This window comes from Gorilla gorilla, chromosome X, assembly GCF_029281585.2.
Source record: "Gorilla gorilla gorilla isolate KB3781 chromosome X, NHGRI_mGorGor1-v2.1_pri, whole genome shotgun sequence".
NCBI classification, from domain to species: Eukaryota; Metazoa; Chordata; class Mammalia; order Primates; family Hominidae; genus Gorilla; species Gorilla gorilla.
In genome coordinates this window covers 59,333,593-59,350,233 of record NC_073247.2, presented here as the reverse complement: position 1 = coordinate 59,350,233, position 16,641 = coordinate 59,333,593, and the positions used below count along the sequence as shown (strand labels likewise).

At 52.7% G+C, this 16,641-nt stretch overlaps 2 protein-coding genes across 5 annotated transcripts in view; both read left to right on the top strand.

Moving 5' to 3' along the window:
• GRIPAP1 (GRIP1 associated protein 1) overlaps nucleotides 1-4,169 on the top strand; it is a 28,518-nt gene extending 24,349 nt beyond the window's left edge. For all 4 annotated transcript variants that reach the window (XM_031005822.3, XM_055375733.1, XM_063702987.1 and 1 more), the window contains 4 exons: nucleotides 1,526-1,648; nucleotides 1,778-1,871; nucleotides 2,576-2,730; nucleotides 3,604-4,169. In XM_031005822.3, coding sequence (XP_030861682.1) covers nucleotides 1,526-1,648; nucleotides 1,778-1,871; nucleotides 2,576-2,730; nucleotides 3,604-3,696 — 465 coding nt within the window. In that variant the 3' untranslated portion in view covers nucleotides 3,697-4,169. The remainder of the gene's footprint in view (nucleotides 1-1,525; nucleotides 1,649-1,777; nucleotides 1,872-2,575; nucleotides 2,731-3,603) is intronic.
• Nucleotides 4,170-4,293: 124 nt separating this feature from the next.
• On the top strand, nucleotides 4,294-16,537 carry KCND1 (potassium voltage-gated channel subfamily D member 1). The gene is made up of 7 exons (XM_031005825.3): nucleotides 4,294-6,155; nucleotides 7,502-8,744; nucleotides 10,801-10,963; nucleotides 11,063-11,146; nucleotides 11,233-11,331; nucleotides 11,604-11,854; nucleotides 15,109-16,537. Exons 2-7 carry the CDS (start codon nucleotides 7,624-7,626, stop codon nucleotides 15,332-15,334), a joined length of 1,944 nt encoding a protein of 647 aa, XP_030861685.1. The 5' UTR covers nucleotides 4,294-6,155; nucleotides 7,502-7,623; the 3' UTR covers nucleotides 15,335-16,537.
• Nucleotides 16,538-16,641: the final 104 nt, after the last annotated feature.

The window sequence follows — 16,641 nt, the reverse complement described above, 5'->3', positions numbered from 1 at the left end:
AAAACCACAAATGAGCAAAGATTTTTTTAAAACCTTAAATGTCTGGCCGGGTGTGGTGGCTCATCCCTATAATCCTAGCACTTTGGGAGGCCAAGGTGGGCGGATCACTTGAGCTCAGGAGTTTAAGACCAGCCTGGGAAACGTGGTAAAACTCCGACTCTATTTAAAAAAAAACAAAAACAAAAAAACCTTAAATGTCAAAAAAAAAAATAATATTTTCACCATCCAGACGTCACCATTATAAATTCTTAGTTCAGGGCTGGGCGCGGTGGCTCATGCCTGTAACCCTAGCACTTTGGGAGGCTGAGGCGGGCAGATCACTTGAGGTTAGGAGTTTGAGAACTGACCTGGCCAACATAGCAAAACCTCATCTCTACTAAAATACAAAAATTAGCCGGGCGTGGTGGTGCGTGCCTGTAGTCCCAGCTACTCGAAAGGTTGAGGCAAGAGAATCGCTTGAACCTGGGAGGTGGAGGTTGCAATGAGCCGAGATCACACCACTGCACTCCAGCCTGGGCAACAGTGAAACTCCATCTCAAAAAATAAATAAATAAAATAAATTCTTAGTTCATACCCTTCCAGAATTCTCTCTCTTTTTAAAACCTAGATGAGATTAACCTGTTTTTATTCAACTGTTGTCTCTACCTTCCCAATTTGATCAATTTTCATGTCATTGGCTGGGTGCGGTGGCTCCTGCCTATAATCCCAGTACTTTGGGAGGCCGAGGCGGGCAGATCACTTGAGGTCAGGAGTTCAAGACCAGCCTGGCCAACATGGTGAAACCCCATCTCTACTAAAAATAGAAAAATTAGCTGGGCGTAGTGGCGCGTGCCTGTAATTCCATCTACTCGGGAGGCTGAGGCAGGAGAATCGCTTGATCCCGGGAGTTGGAGGTTGCAGTGAGCCAAGATCTTGCCATTGCACTCCAGCCTGGGCAACAAGAGTGAAATTCTGTCTCAAAAAAAAAAAAAAAAAAAAAAAATTCATGTCGTCTAATACTTTGACCTTAACCAGATTTCTCTAGTTGGCCCCAGAATGTCCTTTCTTGCTGGTTTTATGAAAACTAGCATTCAGATTCAGAGCACATGTTACATCTGGTTGTTTTATGGCCCTTAAATCTCTTTAGTGCAGTCCCTTTTTTCCTGAGACCAACTTGTTGAAGAGGCCAGCCCAGTCACCCCACAGGAAGTACGCTACCTTTTGGGTTTTTCTGCTGGCTTCCTGGTGGTATGATTTAACATGTCCCTCTCTTCCAGTTTTCCTGTCAGCTGAAAGTTAGATCTCATTTGCTTTGGGATCTTCCTTTAATCCTCTCCACAAGGCTCTGATGTGGTTACTCTCTACCCCCATTTAGGCAGAGGAGAAAACAGAGTCTGAGGGTACCAAGATGGGCCTACAGTCCCAGCTTCAGGGCCCATGTTCTCTCACCCACCTCTGGCCTGGTTCTCCTCCCCAGTCCCTGACACCTGTCTGGGGTCGGTGGTGCTGAGCCCGGGGCTGGCCTCTCCCCTTCTCTTTCCTGCAGTCCTTATCCAGCAGCCCTCAAGCCCAGCCCCCTCGGCCAGCAGAGCTGTCAGATGAGGAAGTGGCTGAGCTCTTTCAGCGGCTGGCAGAGACACAGCAGGAGAAATGGATGCTGGAGGAGAAGGTGCTGCCTGCCTGCCTGCCTGCCCATCCCCACTTGAAGTGCCCTTGTGGGTGTGGGGTCTTCCCGGGCCCGCCTCATGTGTGAACATGTACAGTAGAGGGGTCTCAGGTGGGCTGGGCCATCTTGCAGGTGAAGCACCTGGAAGTGAGCAGTGCTTCCATGGCAGAGGACCTCTGCCGGAAGAGCGCCATCATTGAGACCTACGTCATGGACAGCCGGATCGGTCAGTGTCCCCTCCCCGGCCCTCAGCCCTGGTCCAGCCTTCACCTGGCCCTCCCTCTCCATTCTGTGCTGCGGCTTCTCTCCTCTCCTCTCGGAACTCAGTGAAGCTACTGACAAGACCATGGCCTGTGGAGGGGAGAACAGGAAAGCACTGTCTCTTGATCTCGCCTCCTCCCTCTTCTTTCTCTGTCATCTCTCCACTCTCCATTCTCCATTGTGTCTCTCTGTCCACTTTCTCCTTTCCTCTCCCTGTGCCTCATCTTCCTCTCCTCTCTCTCTCCCTTCTCTCTTCTCCGTTTCTCTTTTTCACCCTACTCCTTCATCTTGTCTCGCTGTCTATATTGTTTTCCTTCTCTGTATCTTCATTGCTTTTGCTTTCTTTCAAACTTTCTCCTTCACAGATTTTTCTTTATTAATCAGAATCATACTGACCAATGTGTGCTGAGGACTTTCTGTGTGCTCTGTGCTTCACATACAGTCATGTGCATCTTTCCAGTTACACAAGTTAGTTATCCTCATTTCTCGGGGCCATAGAGCTAGTGAGTGACAGAGCTAGGTTTTGCATGTCAAAGCCTCTGTCCTACATGACATGGCTTTTCCTGCTCCCTTCTCCCCTGGTATTCGTCTCCCTCTTTTCTCCTCTGGCTCTGCCTGGCTCTCCTCTGGCTCTGCCGAGGGGGTAGTTTTCAGCCTGGGCCCTTGCAGATGTGTCTGTGGCAGCAGGCCACACAGACCGCAGCGGGCTGGGCAGCGTCCTGAGAGACCTAGTGAAGCCAGGTGACGAGAACCTTCGGGAGATGAACAAGAAGCTGCAGAACATGCTGGAGGAGCAGCTCACCAAGAATATGCACTTGCACAAGGCGAGTGTGGCCTGCCAGCCTACCCATCTGTTCACCCAGCCACCTGCCTACCCAGCCACATAGCCCCTGGGTCATCTGCCAGTCCCCTTGCCCACCCACCCACCCAGCCTGTCCTCCCAGCTATCCTCCTACCCACTCATCAACTACTCCATCATGCTCTCATCTTCCACCCTCTCATCAACTTATTATCCATTCATTCCTTCCATGTACCCGCTCATCCATTTATTTACACATTCACCCAACCATTTGCCCATCTGTCCATCTACCCAATCTACTACTTACTCATCTCATTGTCTACCCCGTGTCCTGCCACCCATTTCTTGACATATCATTCTCTTATCTACTCATCAATTGCCCCTTGTGTTACCTTTCACCCACCCAGTTACCTGCCTGCCCACCTGTTGATCTCCATCTGTCCTCTGGACAATTCATTCGTCCACCAATTTGTCTACCATAGATCCCCCATGCCCATGGGTCCACACACACATCTTTCTGCCCAACCTGCCACCCAAAGACTTTCCCCATCTCTGAGAGTCAGAAAGGGGTCAGACCCAGCTCCTGCCTTTGAGAAGCAAGCTCACACTTAGAAGAGCAGGTGGCCAGAGTGGTGGTGTATCCTGCAGCAGCACCATGCCACAGGAGGCATCCCACTCCCATTATCTGTAGCTCCCCACCCATCCTCATGACTTTTCTGAGCCCAGCCCACTGTTGGGGGTGCTGTGAGCTTCTCCAAGTACCTTCTCATCCCAGGCCAGACACAGCTGAGCATTGATTAATGAAAGGGTGTGAGGGAAATCACAGATGATACCCTACGTTTGGCAAGGGAGCAGCCTGTCCCCTTCTCTGGCCCCTGATGGTTCATTTGTTTCTTAGGATATGGAAGTTCTGTCCCAGGAAATTGTGCGGCTCAGCAAGGAGTGCGTGGGGCCTCCTGACCCAGACCTAGAGCCAGGAGAAACCAGCTAAAGACCTGCAGGCTGCACCCACCTCCTCCCCTTCCTACCCCCTAGGATGCCATTCCCTTGGGCTATGGTGGAAAAATGAGGGCTGGAGCCAAAATCAAATAGCTTGGGAGACTGGACATTAAAGGGGCTAGAGGCCTGATGGTTAGTGTTAATGATCCTGTCTTAGGGCAGAGGCCACCAGGGAGTGGGGATCCTGAGGGAAGGGGCAGGGATTTCTCCTTCTTCTTGGTCCTGGCTCCCAAGGGCTTCTGTCTTCATCTCTGCATGAGCTCTCCTTCCCAGAGACCAACTCTTTCTTATTTTATTTTATTTTATTTTTTAATTTATGTCTGGAGCCTGGCTACTCTGCATTTGGGATTGGGGATGCTGGGTGGGTGTGTGGTCCATGTTCAGCGTTCTAGCAACACGTGTGTGTGTGTGTGTGTGTAAAGGCTGTGCAGCCAAAATACCATCTGGCCAGATGGGCCCACCCACTGACTGTCTCGTCTCGTTCTTTTCAACCAGGAGGAATATGCTGGGGGCGGGGAGGTTTACACCATTGGAATAGGGAGGGAGGTCTCTGGCTGCAACGTTACTCTCTTTTCCCCACCCTCATCCAGCCTGTCTCCATTTACTGCTGACCAGCCCCTCAAACTGAGTGGAGCTGAAATACCTGCAGATATGTACATGGGTAGACATGTATGGGATTGTGGGTATAGATGAGTAGACAGACGGGAGGATGGATAAGTGGTTGGATGGACCGATGGATGAATAAGTGAACGGTTGCATGGACTGATGATGGATAGATTGGGAAATAAATGGATGGATGGATAGGTGGTTGGATGAATAAATGGGTAGATAGATTGGTAGGTGGATAGAGGATGGATAGTAGAGATGTAAATGGACAGATGGATAATAGGTCTATGGACAAATGGATGGGTGGATGATTTAGGTAGACAGGTGGATGGATGGGTTTATGGACAGGTTAGGAGTAAATGGACCAATGGTTAGGGGAATGGATGGATGGGCAGATGAGCTAATGAATGGGAAGGGTAAAGAGTGGGAGAAGAAATGACGAGTGGAGCTATGTATGGACAGAGATGGGCAGAGGATGTCACCCTGCATGTGTTCCGGGTGGGAAGAGATGGGCAGAGGATACATACAGATAGATTGGCAAACAGCCAAATGGGGTGAACTTACAAATGGATGAATGAGTGGGTGGGTAGATTAACGACTAAGTGGACAGATGGGTGGGTGGAGGGATGGATAGAGGAATTGATTGTGCGGGTGGGAGAATGGGTGGATGGGTAGGTGGAGGAATGGATGTAGAAATGGACAAATCAGGAGTGTGCCAAATGGACAATTGGAAGATTACACGGGTGGGTAAATCTTGGGTGAAAGGCTAGGCCTGGCCCTGCATTACGGTGCCCCTGTCATCACACTCCTTTAATTAAGATTAAGCATCCCTGGTGTGTGCTGTGTCCAGTGCTATCACCTTTCACATCATGTAATGCTCCAAATGACGCTATCAAGTTGGGATAAGTCTCTCCATCTGACAACTGAGGAAACAATGCAAGTCACTTGCTCAAGGATGCAGCAAGTCAGTGGCAAAGCTGGGGTTTGAACCCACCCATAGCCAGCCAGAGGCATCCCATAATCAGTGCTCCTGTCATCCAGAAGCAGAGCCCTCTAGCGGAGGAGGTGTGATTTGAGGCCACTGGATATGGACAGATAAGAGAGACTACCCCCTCGGAGTGGGGCCTGCCTGAGATGGTAGGGGGGTGGGACCTGGATTGTCCCCCTCTACATTCCCTTTACTCTTATTTCATATCTAAAAACAGGAAGTCCCGTGCTCCAGTCCCACAGCCGAAGTCTTAGAGCTGGGGCTGTAACCCATGCTGCGCCCCTCAAGGGGGCGGCTTCGGAAGCTTGGCCATCTAGAGAAACACTCCCCAGCAATTACCCCCGACTCCTGGCTCTCCTGCCTTTCCACAGTCTGGGGGGCAGGGAGGGGACAGCGCTGCATCATTCCCTGTGGCACTCCGCTCTGGGGCCATTAACAGACGCCTTCCCATCGATCGGATCTGCTAAGTGCTGCTGATTCAGGCGAGTGGGGGTGGGGGCCCCTGGGGGCAGAGCGGGTAGGAGCTGGGCAGGAAGAGAGGGGAGTCCAGGAAGGAGGTGGAGAGAATTGGCGAAGTTCCCTGCCACCCCCATTTTCCAGATGACGCGACTGAGGCCCAACCAGCTTTGTAGGAGGCGGAGTCTCTCCAGGGTCCCTCTCTGGCTGTCCTAGGGGAGGGGGCTCAGGGAGCCACGAGGCCCCTCCCTGCCTCTCCATCTCCCGGCAAGCTCGGAGGGGTGGGGAGAGAGAGCCAGAGGAGGAGGAGAACTCAGGCAGCTCTGCAGAGGGGGCCAGGAGCTCGGGTGTTTGGTACCCCCAGCCCCACCGCTGTTGCTGCTCCTGCAGCGGGGACACAGGTGAGGACGCCCCGAGAGGGAGGGGGAGGGGGACCACCACTAGCGCTGTCCTCATCCTTCCCTGGTCCAGCCCCCACGCCCTAACCCATCCTGGGATAGTCCCCAGGGGTCCCACTGGACCTTGCCCTTCCCAGGCCTCCTTCCAGGGACCCCACACCCTCCCCCTGTCTATGCCACCTTCTCTCCTACGCCTGGCTGTGGTTGCTTCTCTTCCTCCTGCTGCTGCTGCTGCTACTGCCACTGCCCAGCACACACCGCCAGCCCCTCGGGGTGTGGTTTCCCCAGACCTGCCCCCAACAGTGGGACCCAGCCTTCTCCCGGCCTCTCCTGCCAGCTTCCTGCAAAGCCCAGGAGCCCCCCTCCCTGGAGACACACCCAACTCCCTTTCAACACCCCACCCCCCTCTTAATCCCATTTTGGGGTTAACCCCCTTCCTCTTATTTAGTCTTCATAGATCCCCTGGGTGCTCTGGGATTGTGCCCAACTTCCTAACATTTGAGTCCCGGCCCCTTGGAATTCCCCAGGCCCCTTTTTCCTCCCTGTAGAACTCCTGAGAGTGTCGACCAGGCTTTCTTGGCCCCTCTAGATACCCACCTCCCCCAGATAACTCTCAGCCTCTCAAAAAATAACCCAGCCCCCTGTCTACCCCTTTAGATAACCCCTTCCCCTCTCCAGCCCTACTAGGAGGCTCTGGCCTCTCCTTTCTTCCCCAGAACTCTTGTAGAGTATAGACACCCCCCCGGGCTATTCTTGGCAACTCTAGGCAGTCCCAAGACACCTTTCAGCCTCTTTACAACCTCCTGGATCCACAGCCACCCCTCAAGATGCACCAGCTCCCTTTCCAGATCCATGAGGGGGGTCTAACCCTCTTATGCTTCCCCTAGAAGTCTTGAGGGTGTGGACAACCCTCCTCACCTGTCTCAGCCCCTCTAGAACCCCCACTTCCAGGCACTCTCAGTCTCTTTCAAGCACCTCTGGTCCCATTTCTACCCCTCTGGATGCCCCAGTCTCCTCTCCACCACTGCAAAGGAATTCCAGGCTCTTCTGCCTTCCCTGAGACTCGAGAGTGTAGAGAATTCCCCACGTGTTTCTTGGCCCCTCTAGACGCCCCCAGACACCTCTCAGGCACAGGCTGACTCCTTTAGAATCACCTCAGTCTCTCTAAACCCTCCCTCAGCTCCTTCTTGGCCCCATCCCCACACCCCTTTTCTGCTCTTCTCCATGTCCCCAAGGCCCTTCTCAGTCCCTCAGAACATTGCCCAGGCCCCTCCTAGGTTCTGTAAATGTCCCCCAGACTCCTTCCCATCTCTTTAGTTCTTCCTCCTGGTTCCTCTTGGCCTCTCTAGACACCCCCAGTTTCCTTGTTCGGGTGGCTCAAGGTGTCTCCAAGCCCCCACCATCCTGGAGACAGCCACATTCTCCTAAACGCCACCCTCACTAAGTCTCCCTGGGCTTGGGGAGTGGCACGATGGCGGCAGGCCTGGCCACGTGGCTGCCTTTTGCCCGGGCAGCAGCAGTGGGCTGGCTGCCCCTGGCCCAGCAACCCCTGCCCCCGGCACCGGGGGTGAAGGCATCTCGAGGAGATGAGGTTCTGGTGGTGAACGTGAGCGGACGGCGCTTTGAGACTTGGAAGAATACGCTGGACCGCTACCCAGATACCTTGCTGGGCAGCTCGGAGAAGGAATTCTTCTACGATGCTGACTCAGGCGAGTACTTCTTCGATCGCGACCCTGACATGTTCCGCCATGTGCTGAACTTCTACCGAACGGGGCGGCTGCACTGCCCACGGCAGGAGTGCATCCAGGCCTTCGACGAAGAGCTGGCTTTCTACGGCCTGGTTCCCGAGCTAGTCGGTGACTGCTGCCTTGAAGAGTATCGGGACCGAAAGAAGGAGAATGCCGAGCGCCTGGCAGAGGACGAGGAGGCAGAGCAGGCCGGGGACGGCCCAGCCCTGCCAGCAGGCAGCTCCCTGCGGCAGCGGCTCTGGCGGGCCTTCGAGAATCCACACACGAGCACCGCAGCCCTCGTTTTCTACTATGTGACCGGCTTCTTCATCGCCGTGTCGGTCATCGCCAATGTGGTGGAGACCATCCCATGCCGCGGCTCTGCACGCAGGTCCTCAAGGGAGCAGCCCTGTGGCGAACGCTTCCCACAGGCCTTTTTCTGCATGGACACAGCCTGTGTACTCATATTCACAGGTGAATACCTCCTGCGGCTGTTTGCCGCCCCCAGCCGTTGCCGCTTCCTGCGGAGTGTCATGAGCCTCATCGACGTGGTGGCCATCCTGCCCTACTACATTGGGCTTTTGGTGCCCAAGAACGACGATGTCTCTGGCGCCTTTGTCACCCTGCGTGTGTTCCGGGTGTTTCGCATCTTCAAGTTCTCCAGGCACTCACAGGGCTTGAGGATTCTGGGCTACACACTCAAGAGCTGTGCCTCTGAGCTGGGCTTTCTCCTCTTTTCCCTAACCATGGCCATCATCATCTTTGCCACTGTCATGTTTTATGCTGAGAAGGGCACAAACAAGACCAACTTTACAAGCATCCCTGCGGCCTTCTGGTATACCATTGTCACCATGACCACGCTTGGGTGAGTGTGGACTCTGCGTTGGGGGCTGCCCGATTACACTCACCCTTTCTGTAAAATTAGGAAGTTTAAAGGAATGATCTCTTTCTTTCTTCCTTTCTTTCTTTCTTTTTAAATGGAGTCTTACTCTGTCGCCCAGGCTGGAGTACAGTGGCAAGATCTCAGCTCACTGCAACCTCTGCTTCCTGGGTTCAAGTGATTCTCCCGCCTCAGACTCCCAAGTAGCTGGGATTACAGGTACATGCCACCATGCCCAGCTAATTTTTGTATTTTTAGTAGAGACGGGGTTTCACCGTGTTGGCCAGGCTGGTCTCAAACTCCTGACCTCAGGTGATCCGCCCGCCTTGGCCTCCCAAAGTGCTGGGATTATAGGTGTGAGCCACCGCGCCTGGCCTCTTTCTCTTTTTGAGCTTCAGTTTGCTCATCTGTACAAACTGAGGGAGCTGGACTTAATTCTTCAGATCCCTCCCAGCTCTGACTATGCCTTGATTTTCTAGGTCAGGAGACTTGGGTTCAAGGATTGTCTTAGCTGCTCTCTTTCTGTTGATGTCGTTTTCTCATGGCCTCAGTTTTCCCCTCTGTAAAATGGGAAATGCTGATCCCTTCATCATCTAGAGAGGATTCAATGACATCATAGTTGTGAAAGTTCTCTGAATGTTTCTGGTGCAGGATACATAGGTGTTGGCTTTCTAGCACCTTTTTCTGTTTTGGGGACCCATGTCTCCCAACCTTCTAGAATTGTCTACTATGTGGGGCACTACTTCTGAGCCTTTGTGATTCCTTGATGTTTCCCAGAACAAGATGTTTTCAGCATTTTTTTTTTTTTTTTTTTTTTGTCGATCCCTGCAGAAGAAACAGAGTTGGGATAAAAGTATCAAACGGAATCATCGAACTCATGAGCTTTCCAAAGATACTGTCTAGGGCAGATGCTGTGATCCTTCTCTAAGTTTCCATCACTGGGATTGGGTATACAGTTGGTGCTCAGTATCTGTTGAAGGAATGACTGAATGAATTGGGTTTTCTCAGTTTCTTCATAGAGGTACAAAAAAAAGTTGATTTGGGGTTTCTAAAGCATAGAAACCCCAATTCTGGTTGGAGGTCCAGGATCAGACTGACAAACAAATACTGAGCGCTGACAGTGGGCTGGAACTGAGTATTTTGATGGCTTTTACTCTATTCAAGTCCTCACAACAACTCTGTGATGGTGGATGGCTGCCCATGTCTCACAGTTGAGGACATGGTCTGAGATGACACATCACAGAGCCAGCAATGGCCAAGTTGGAAAGACTTTTGAGCAGAGTCCTGAATGCTTAAAATGAGTGAAAATACAGAAATAAGGAACAGCCATCCTAGGGCACAGCCTGAGAAAAGGCTTAGAGGCTGAAGACTGCAGAGGCTGTGTTTCTCTGGAGGAGTTCTGATTGGTTCTGCGGTCAGAACAAAAGTATGCAGTGTGATCTTGGGCGAGTCAGTTACAGAATCTCCCTGATCTTCAGGGGAGCTCTCTGTGAACAAGTTAGTAAGGTTGGCTCTGCTCTGTCTCTGTGGGAGGTGGGTGGCATGGAGAAAGGCAGGAGGGTTTCAAGGCTCCTCCCTGTTTTGTCATATGTGGACAGTTTTCAAGGATTCCCCTATAGGGGAATGAAAAGGGGTCCTACCTAGAGCAGGTAAGACAGAGGCAGCCAAAACCAACAAAACACTCCTCCCGGGACTTGAAGCCCTTCGGCTGGCCTGTGGTGCTGGGACTCTCTCCCCAGGAGGCTGTGTTCACTGCCTGTGACTTCCTCATGCTCCCCTCTGCTTGGTTTTCATAGATTTCTAGCTGACTCAGGTGCTTGGTATGTAGCTTGGACAGGGGCAGCAGATGGTAGGGGTTGAGGGCCAGGCCCATTTCTCACTTGACCACCCAACATTTTACAGAGCAAGAAACTGAGGGACTCAGAAGGTTTGAGTGCCTGGCCAGGGTCACAGAGCTAGTCCGGATTAGATGGGATGGAGTGGGGGACTGAAAGGTAGGTGGGCACTTTTCCTGACCTTGGCCTACCTCCCCTCGCTCCAGCTACGGAGACATGGTGCCCAGCACCATTGCTGGCAAGATTTTCGGGTCCATCTGCTCACTCAGTGGCGTCTTGGTCATTGCCCTGCCTGTGCCAGTCATTGTGTCCAACTTTAGCCGCATCTACCACCAGAACCAGCGGGCTGACAAGCGCCGAGCACAGCAGGTAACCGCACTTTCCATCCGAGCACCTCCTACTCCCCACACCCCAAGCCAGTCTACTTTGGGGCTTACCCACCTGACCTTTTATCTCCTCTCTCTGCAGAAGGTGCGCTTGGCAAGGATCCGATTGGCAAAGAGTGGTACCACCAATGCCTTCCTGCAGTACAAGCAGAATGGGGGCCTTGAGGTGGGTCGGGGCCTGGATAGGGTTGGGGTGAGCCATAACAGGGGGAGGAAGGTGCTGCCCTTATCGCTCTGCTCCATCTACTCCAGGACAGCGGCAGTGGGGAGGAACAGGCTCTTTGTGTCAGGAACCGTTCTGCCTTTGAACAGCAACATCACCACTTGCTGCACTGTCTAGAGAAGACAACGGTAAGGCCTAATGTGAGGTGATATAGCAGAATAGAGGGGGTCCCTCTGCGGCCATGCCAGCTCTCTCCCTTGGATGGGAGACTCACTACAAATTGTGGAAATCACACAGAGCTTCCTGGAAGAGGCTACAGGAGAGCCAAGCCTTGAAGAATGGGCAAGGGAAGGGAAGAGGGAACAATTTCCAGAAAGGAGAAAACAGCCTGAGCAAAGGCTTGAGGGTGGGATCAGCTCCCATGGGATGCCCCGTGACCCTGCCTCCCTTCTGCCCATAGTGCCATGAGTTCACAGACGAGCTCACCTTCAGTGAAGCCCTGGGAGCCGTCTCGCCGGGTGGCCGCACCAGCCGTAGCACCTCTGTGTCTTCCCAACCAGTGGGACCCGGAAGCTTGCTGTCTTCTTGCTGCCCTCGCAGGGCCAAGCGCCGCGCCATCCGCCTTGCCAACTCCACTGCCTCAGTCAGCCATGGCAGCATGCAGGAGCTGGACATGCTGGCAGGGCTGCGCAGGAGCCATGCCCCTCAGAGGTAAGCAGCCCTCCTACCTGCTAGCCACACCTGGGGAAGCTCAGAGCTTAGACCAGCAGCTCTGAGATTTCATAACTCCAGGCCTAGCAAGTCAAGCTCGAACCCAAACCCCTCCATGCTGGAAGCTTGGGCTTATCTTGTCTGGAACTCATTCTTCATCCATTCTTTTTTTTTTTTTTTGAGACGGAGTCTCACTGTCACCCAGGCTGGAGTGCAATGGCGGGATCTCAGCTCGCTGCAGCCTCCACCTCCTGGGTTCAAGCGATTCTCCTGCCTCAGCCTCACAAGTAGCTGGTATTACAGGCACACGCCACCACGCCCAGCTAATTGTTGTATTTTTAGTAGAGATGAGGTTTTGCCATGTTACCCAGGCTAGTCTCGAACTCCTGACCTCAAGTGATCCACCTGCCTCAGCCTCCCAGAGTGCTGGGATTACAGACATGAGCCACCTCGCCTGGCCTCTTCATCCATTCTTTCACCAAATATTTATTGAGCACCTACTGTGTGGCAGGCACAGTTGTAGGCAACTTGGATGTGGCAGTGAATGAACAGACAGAAGCCCCTGTATCCCAGTCCTCTGGAACTTCTATTCTAGTGGGATAAGACAGTTAATAAACAAATACACAGATTATATAGCATATCAACAGCTGTAAACACCAAGGAGAAAAGTCAGTCAGGGATGGGGGCTAGAAAGCATAGAGCAGGCCGGGCGCAGTGGCTCATGCCTATTATCCCACCACTTTGGGAGGCCAAGGCGAGCGGATAACAGGTCAGGAGTTCGAGACCAGCCTGACTAACATGGTGAAACCCTGTTTCTATTAAAAATACAAAAAACTAGCTGGGTGTGGTGGCGCGCACCTGTAATCCCAGCTACTTGGGAGACTGAGGCAGGAGAATCGCCTGAACCCGGGAGGTGGAGGTTCCAGTGAACTGAGATCACATCATTGCACTCCAGCTTGGGCAACAAGAGCGAAACGCTGTCTAAAAAAAAAAAAAAAAAAAAAAAGCATACAGCAGGGTGGTGATGCAGTTTTTTTTTTTTTTTTTAGACGGAGTCTTGTTGCTAGGCTGCAGTGCAGTGGCACGATCTCAGCCCACTGCAACCTCCGCCTCCCGGGTTCAAGCGATTCTCCTGCCTCGGCCTCCCAAGTAGCTGGGACTACAGGCACGTGCCACCATACCCGGCTAATTTTTGTATTTTTAGTAGAGACGGGGTTTCACCATGTTGGCCAGGATGGTATCGATCTCCTGACCTCATGATCCACCTGCCTCGGCCTCCCAAAGTGCTGGGATTACAGGCGTGAGCCACCGCACCCGGCTGCATTTTTTTTTTTTTTTTTTTTTTGAGAAGAAGTTTTGCTCTTGTTGCCCAGGCTAGAGTGCAGTGGCGCGATCTCGGCTCACTGCTGCAACCTCTGCCTCCCGGGTTCAGACGATTCTCCTGCCTCAGCCTCCTAAGTGGCTGGGATTACAGGTGCCCGCCGCCATACCCAGCTAGTTTTTTATATTTTTATTTTTTTATGTTTTTTTATTTATTTATTTATTTATTTTTGAGACAGAGTCCTGCTCTGTCGCCCAGACTGGAGTGCGGTGGCGCGATCTTGGCTCACTGGAACCTCCGCCTCCCGGGTTCAAGCAATTCTCTGCCTTAGCCTCCCAAGTAGCTGAGACTACAGGTGCGTGCCACCATGCCCAGCTAATTTTTGTATTTTTAGTAGAGACAGGGTTTTGCCATGTTGGCCAGGCTGGTCTCAATCTCTTGACCTTGTGATCTGCCCACTTTGACCTCCCAAAGTGCTGGGATTACAGGCATGAGCCACCGCACCCGGTCAATTTTTTATATTTTTAGTAGAGATGGGGTTTTACCATGTTGGCCAGGCTGGCCTCAAACTCCTGACCTTCAGGTGGTCCACCTGCCTCGGCCTCCCAGAGTGCTGGGATTGCAGGTGTGAGCCACCACTCTTGGCTGGTGATGCAGTTTTAATAGTGTGGTCAGAGAAGGCTTTACTGAGGTGACAACTGAGCCAAGACCTGAAGGAGGCAAAGGAGTGGGCCATGCAGATAACTACAGGAAGAGCTTTCTAAGCAGAGTGAACAGCCTGTGCAAAGGCCTTGAGGCAGATGTGGGTCCACATTAGAGACATAGCAAGGAAGCTATCATGGGTGGAGGAGAGTGAGCTGGGGGAGACTGGTAAGAGGCAAACTCAGAAAGGAGCGAGGGTCCCACCTTAGATCCTACTATGGACAGTTTGTAAGGACTTGGACACTGTTAGGAGTAACCATGAGAGATAACATTTTCATATGTATGCTCATTGTGTTCCAGACACTGGTCTGAGCACTTCGTATCATTTTTAATCTCATTTAATCTCCACAGCAACCCTATGAGGTGGGAGATAGTGTTCGTCCCATGCTACAGATGAGAGAAGAGAGAGGTTTGGAGTGGTTAAAGTGGGACCAGGATTTGAACCCAGGACTATCTGACTCCAGAGTCCTCACTCTTTACCACCATAATTGGGGATGCAGAAGTACTTAAGTACTTAGCACAGTGCCAGGGACCCAGTAGGTGCTCAATAAATGCCATGATTGCTGTGGCAAGTATTAATTTTTTTTTTTTTGAGACAGAGTCTCACTCTGTCACCCAGGCTGGAGTGCAGTGGTGCAATCTCAGCTCACTGCAAGCTCCGCCTCCTGGGTTCACGCCATTCTCCTGCCTCAGCTTCCCGAGTAGCTGGGACTACAGGTGCCTGCCACCACGCCTGGGTAATTTTTTGTATTTTTAGTAGAGATGGGGTTTTACCGCGTTAGCCAGGATGGTCTCAATCTTCTGATCTCGTGATCCCCCCGCCTCGGCCTCCCAAAGTGCTGGGATTACAGGCATGAGCCACGGCACCCGGCTGATAACTTTTTTTCTTTTTTTTTTTTGTTGAGACAGAGTCTCATTCCGTCACCCAGGCTGGAGTGCAGTGGTGCAATCTCAGCTCACTGCAACCTCTGCCTCCTGGGTTCAAGCAATTCTCCCGCCTCAACCTCCCGAGTAGCTTGGATTACAGGCATGCGCCACCATGCCCAGCTAATTTTTTGTATTTAGTAGAGACGGGGTTTCATCATGTTGGTCAGGCTGGTCTTGAACTCCTGACCTCAGATGATCCACTCACCTCAGCCTCCCAAAGTGCTGGGATTACAGGCATGAGCCACCGCACCCGGCCTAAGATAACTTTTTAAGAGCCTTCCATCTTCTCCACCCTTGTCCACAGCCGCTCCAGCCTCAATGCCAAGCCCCATGACAGCCTTGACCTGAACTGCGACAGCCAGGACTTCGTGGCTGCCATTATCAGTATCCCTACCCCTCCTGCCAACACCCCAGATGAGAGCCAACCTTCCTCCCCTGGCGGCGGTGGCAGGGCCGGCAGCACCCTCAGGAACTCCAGCCTGGGTACCCCTTGCCTCTTCCCCGAGACTGTCAAGATCTCATCCCTGTGAGGGGTAGGCCTGCTGATTCAGAGGGTCCTCTTCATTTTTGGGAACTCCTTTCCAAAGCCATATTTTTGGGAGGCAGAGAGGGGCAGGCTTGGGCACCCCTTCTGCCCCCCCACTGAGAACTATGCAATGGAGTTTCATGAAATGGTCCACATAGTGGGGAAGTAGCCAGGAAATGGGAAACTTCCTCCCACCCCAGACATTTTTCCTGGTGGGAGCTGAAGCACTGGGCTTCCACAGGCCCCTGGCCTCCTTGCCCCAGCACACTGGGACTGGCCCCACTCTCCCAGCTGGACTCCTGCATGCTCCTCCCCTTGGGCTCTCAGATGAAGGCAAAGCTTTGATCCGACATCTGAGCTCTAGCCTAAGAAGGAGAGTTGAGATTTCCTCCTCCCTCTGGCTGGGATATGGAGCTTTGGAGGTTCAGAGAAGAGAACCCTCACCTCTGATCTGGCCTCTACGCGAGGTCCTCATCTCCATCTGGCCCAACAATTCCCAGATTCTGAAGCTTGGAATGCAAACACAGGCTTCATGGGCTGTGGCCTCTGCAGCGACCTGCCATCCCCAGGCCTTGCCTGAGGGGTCAGGCTGCCTCTCCCAACACACACTCAGATAGCACAAATTCTACCATCCCCTTCCCTGGCTGCTGGAAATGGACCCCGCAACCCTGTCCTCTGCTGGGCCCCCAGCAAACTCTAGCAATAGCAGCTGCTGCCGTGTCATTATGCAAAGCCTCTGACCAGTTTGCTGCAGCATTTACATCTGCCCTAATCAGAGGGGCCACCTCTAACTCCTCCTGCTCCTCTCTTCTCCTCTGGTTTGCGTCCTTCCTGGGTTGGGCTGGAGTCTGGACTGGCTGAGATAAGAGCCTGGCAACCAGCAAGAGCTGGGCTGTATTTGGAGATCATGGGCTGATTCCATGTTCTTGGGCAACAGTCCAGAAGCATCAGGGGCTCCGGCCTGGGATGTTTCTGAACTTTGGGAGTTATAGGAGACAGGAGGAACTTCTCCTCCTCCTCCTCTCCTACAATTCCTTTTCACATATTCCTTTCTTCTCCTTCTTGGGTCACCTTCCAGAACTCTGCTCTCGGGCTGAAATCTGGCATCATCTCAGGTTCCCTGTCCCCAGCACTGTCCCCATGGAGCTGGCGGCTGACAAAGATGTAGTTTCCATCAGTCAATAAAACCTGAGAGGAGAGATGAGGACTGAGAGTATCTCCTGGCTCTGTGGGTTTGGGGGCTGGGTTGGGCTTGGGGGTTGAAAACACTCTGATTTCAATCCCTTTTGGCTAGGAGAAGGGCTGGTATGG

Bases quoted from the DNA above. Each gene is read 5' to 3' on its own strand.
- KCND1 (XM_031005825.3), top strand. From the start codon at position 7,624: ATGGCGGCAGGCCTGGCCACGTGGCTGCCTTTTGCCCGGGCAGCAGCA. The intron at 8,745-10,800 runs GTGAGTGTGGAC...CCCTCGCTCCAG, and splicing joins GTCACCATGACCACGCTTGG to CTACGGAGACATGGTGCCCA. The intron at 11,147-11,232 runs GTGGGTCGGGGC...CATCTACTCCAG, and splicing joins AGCAGAATGGGGGCCTTGAG to GACAGCGGCAGTGGGGAGGA.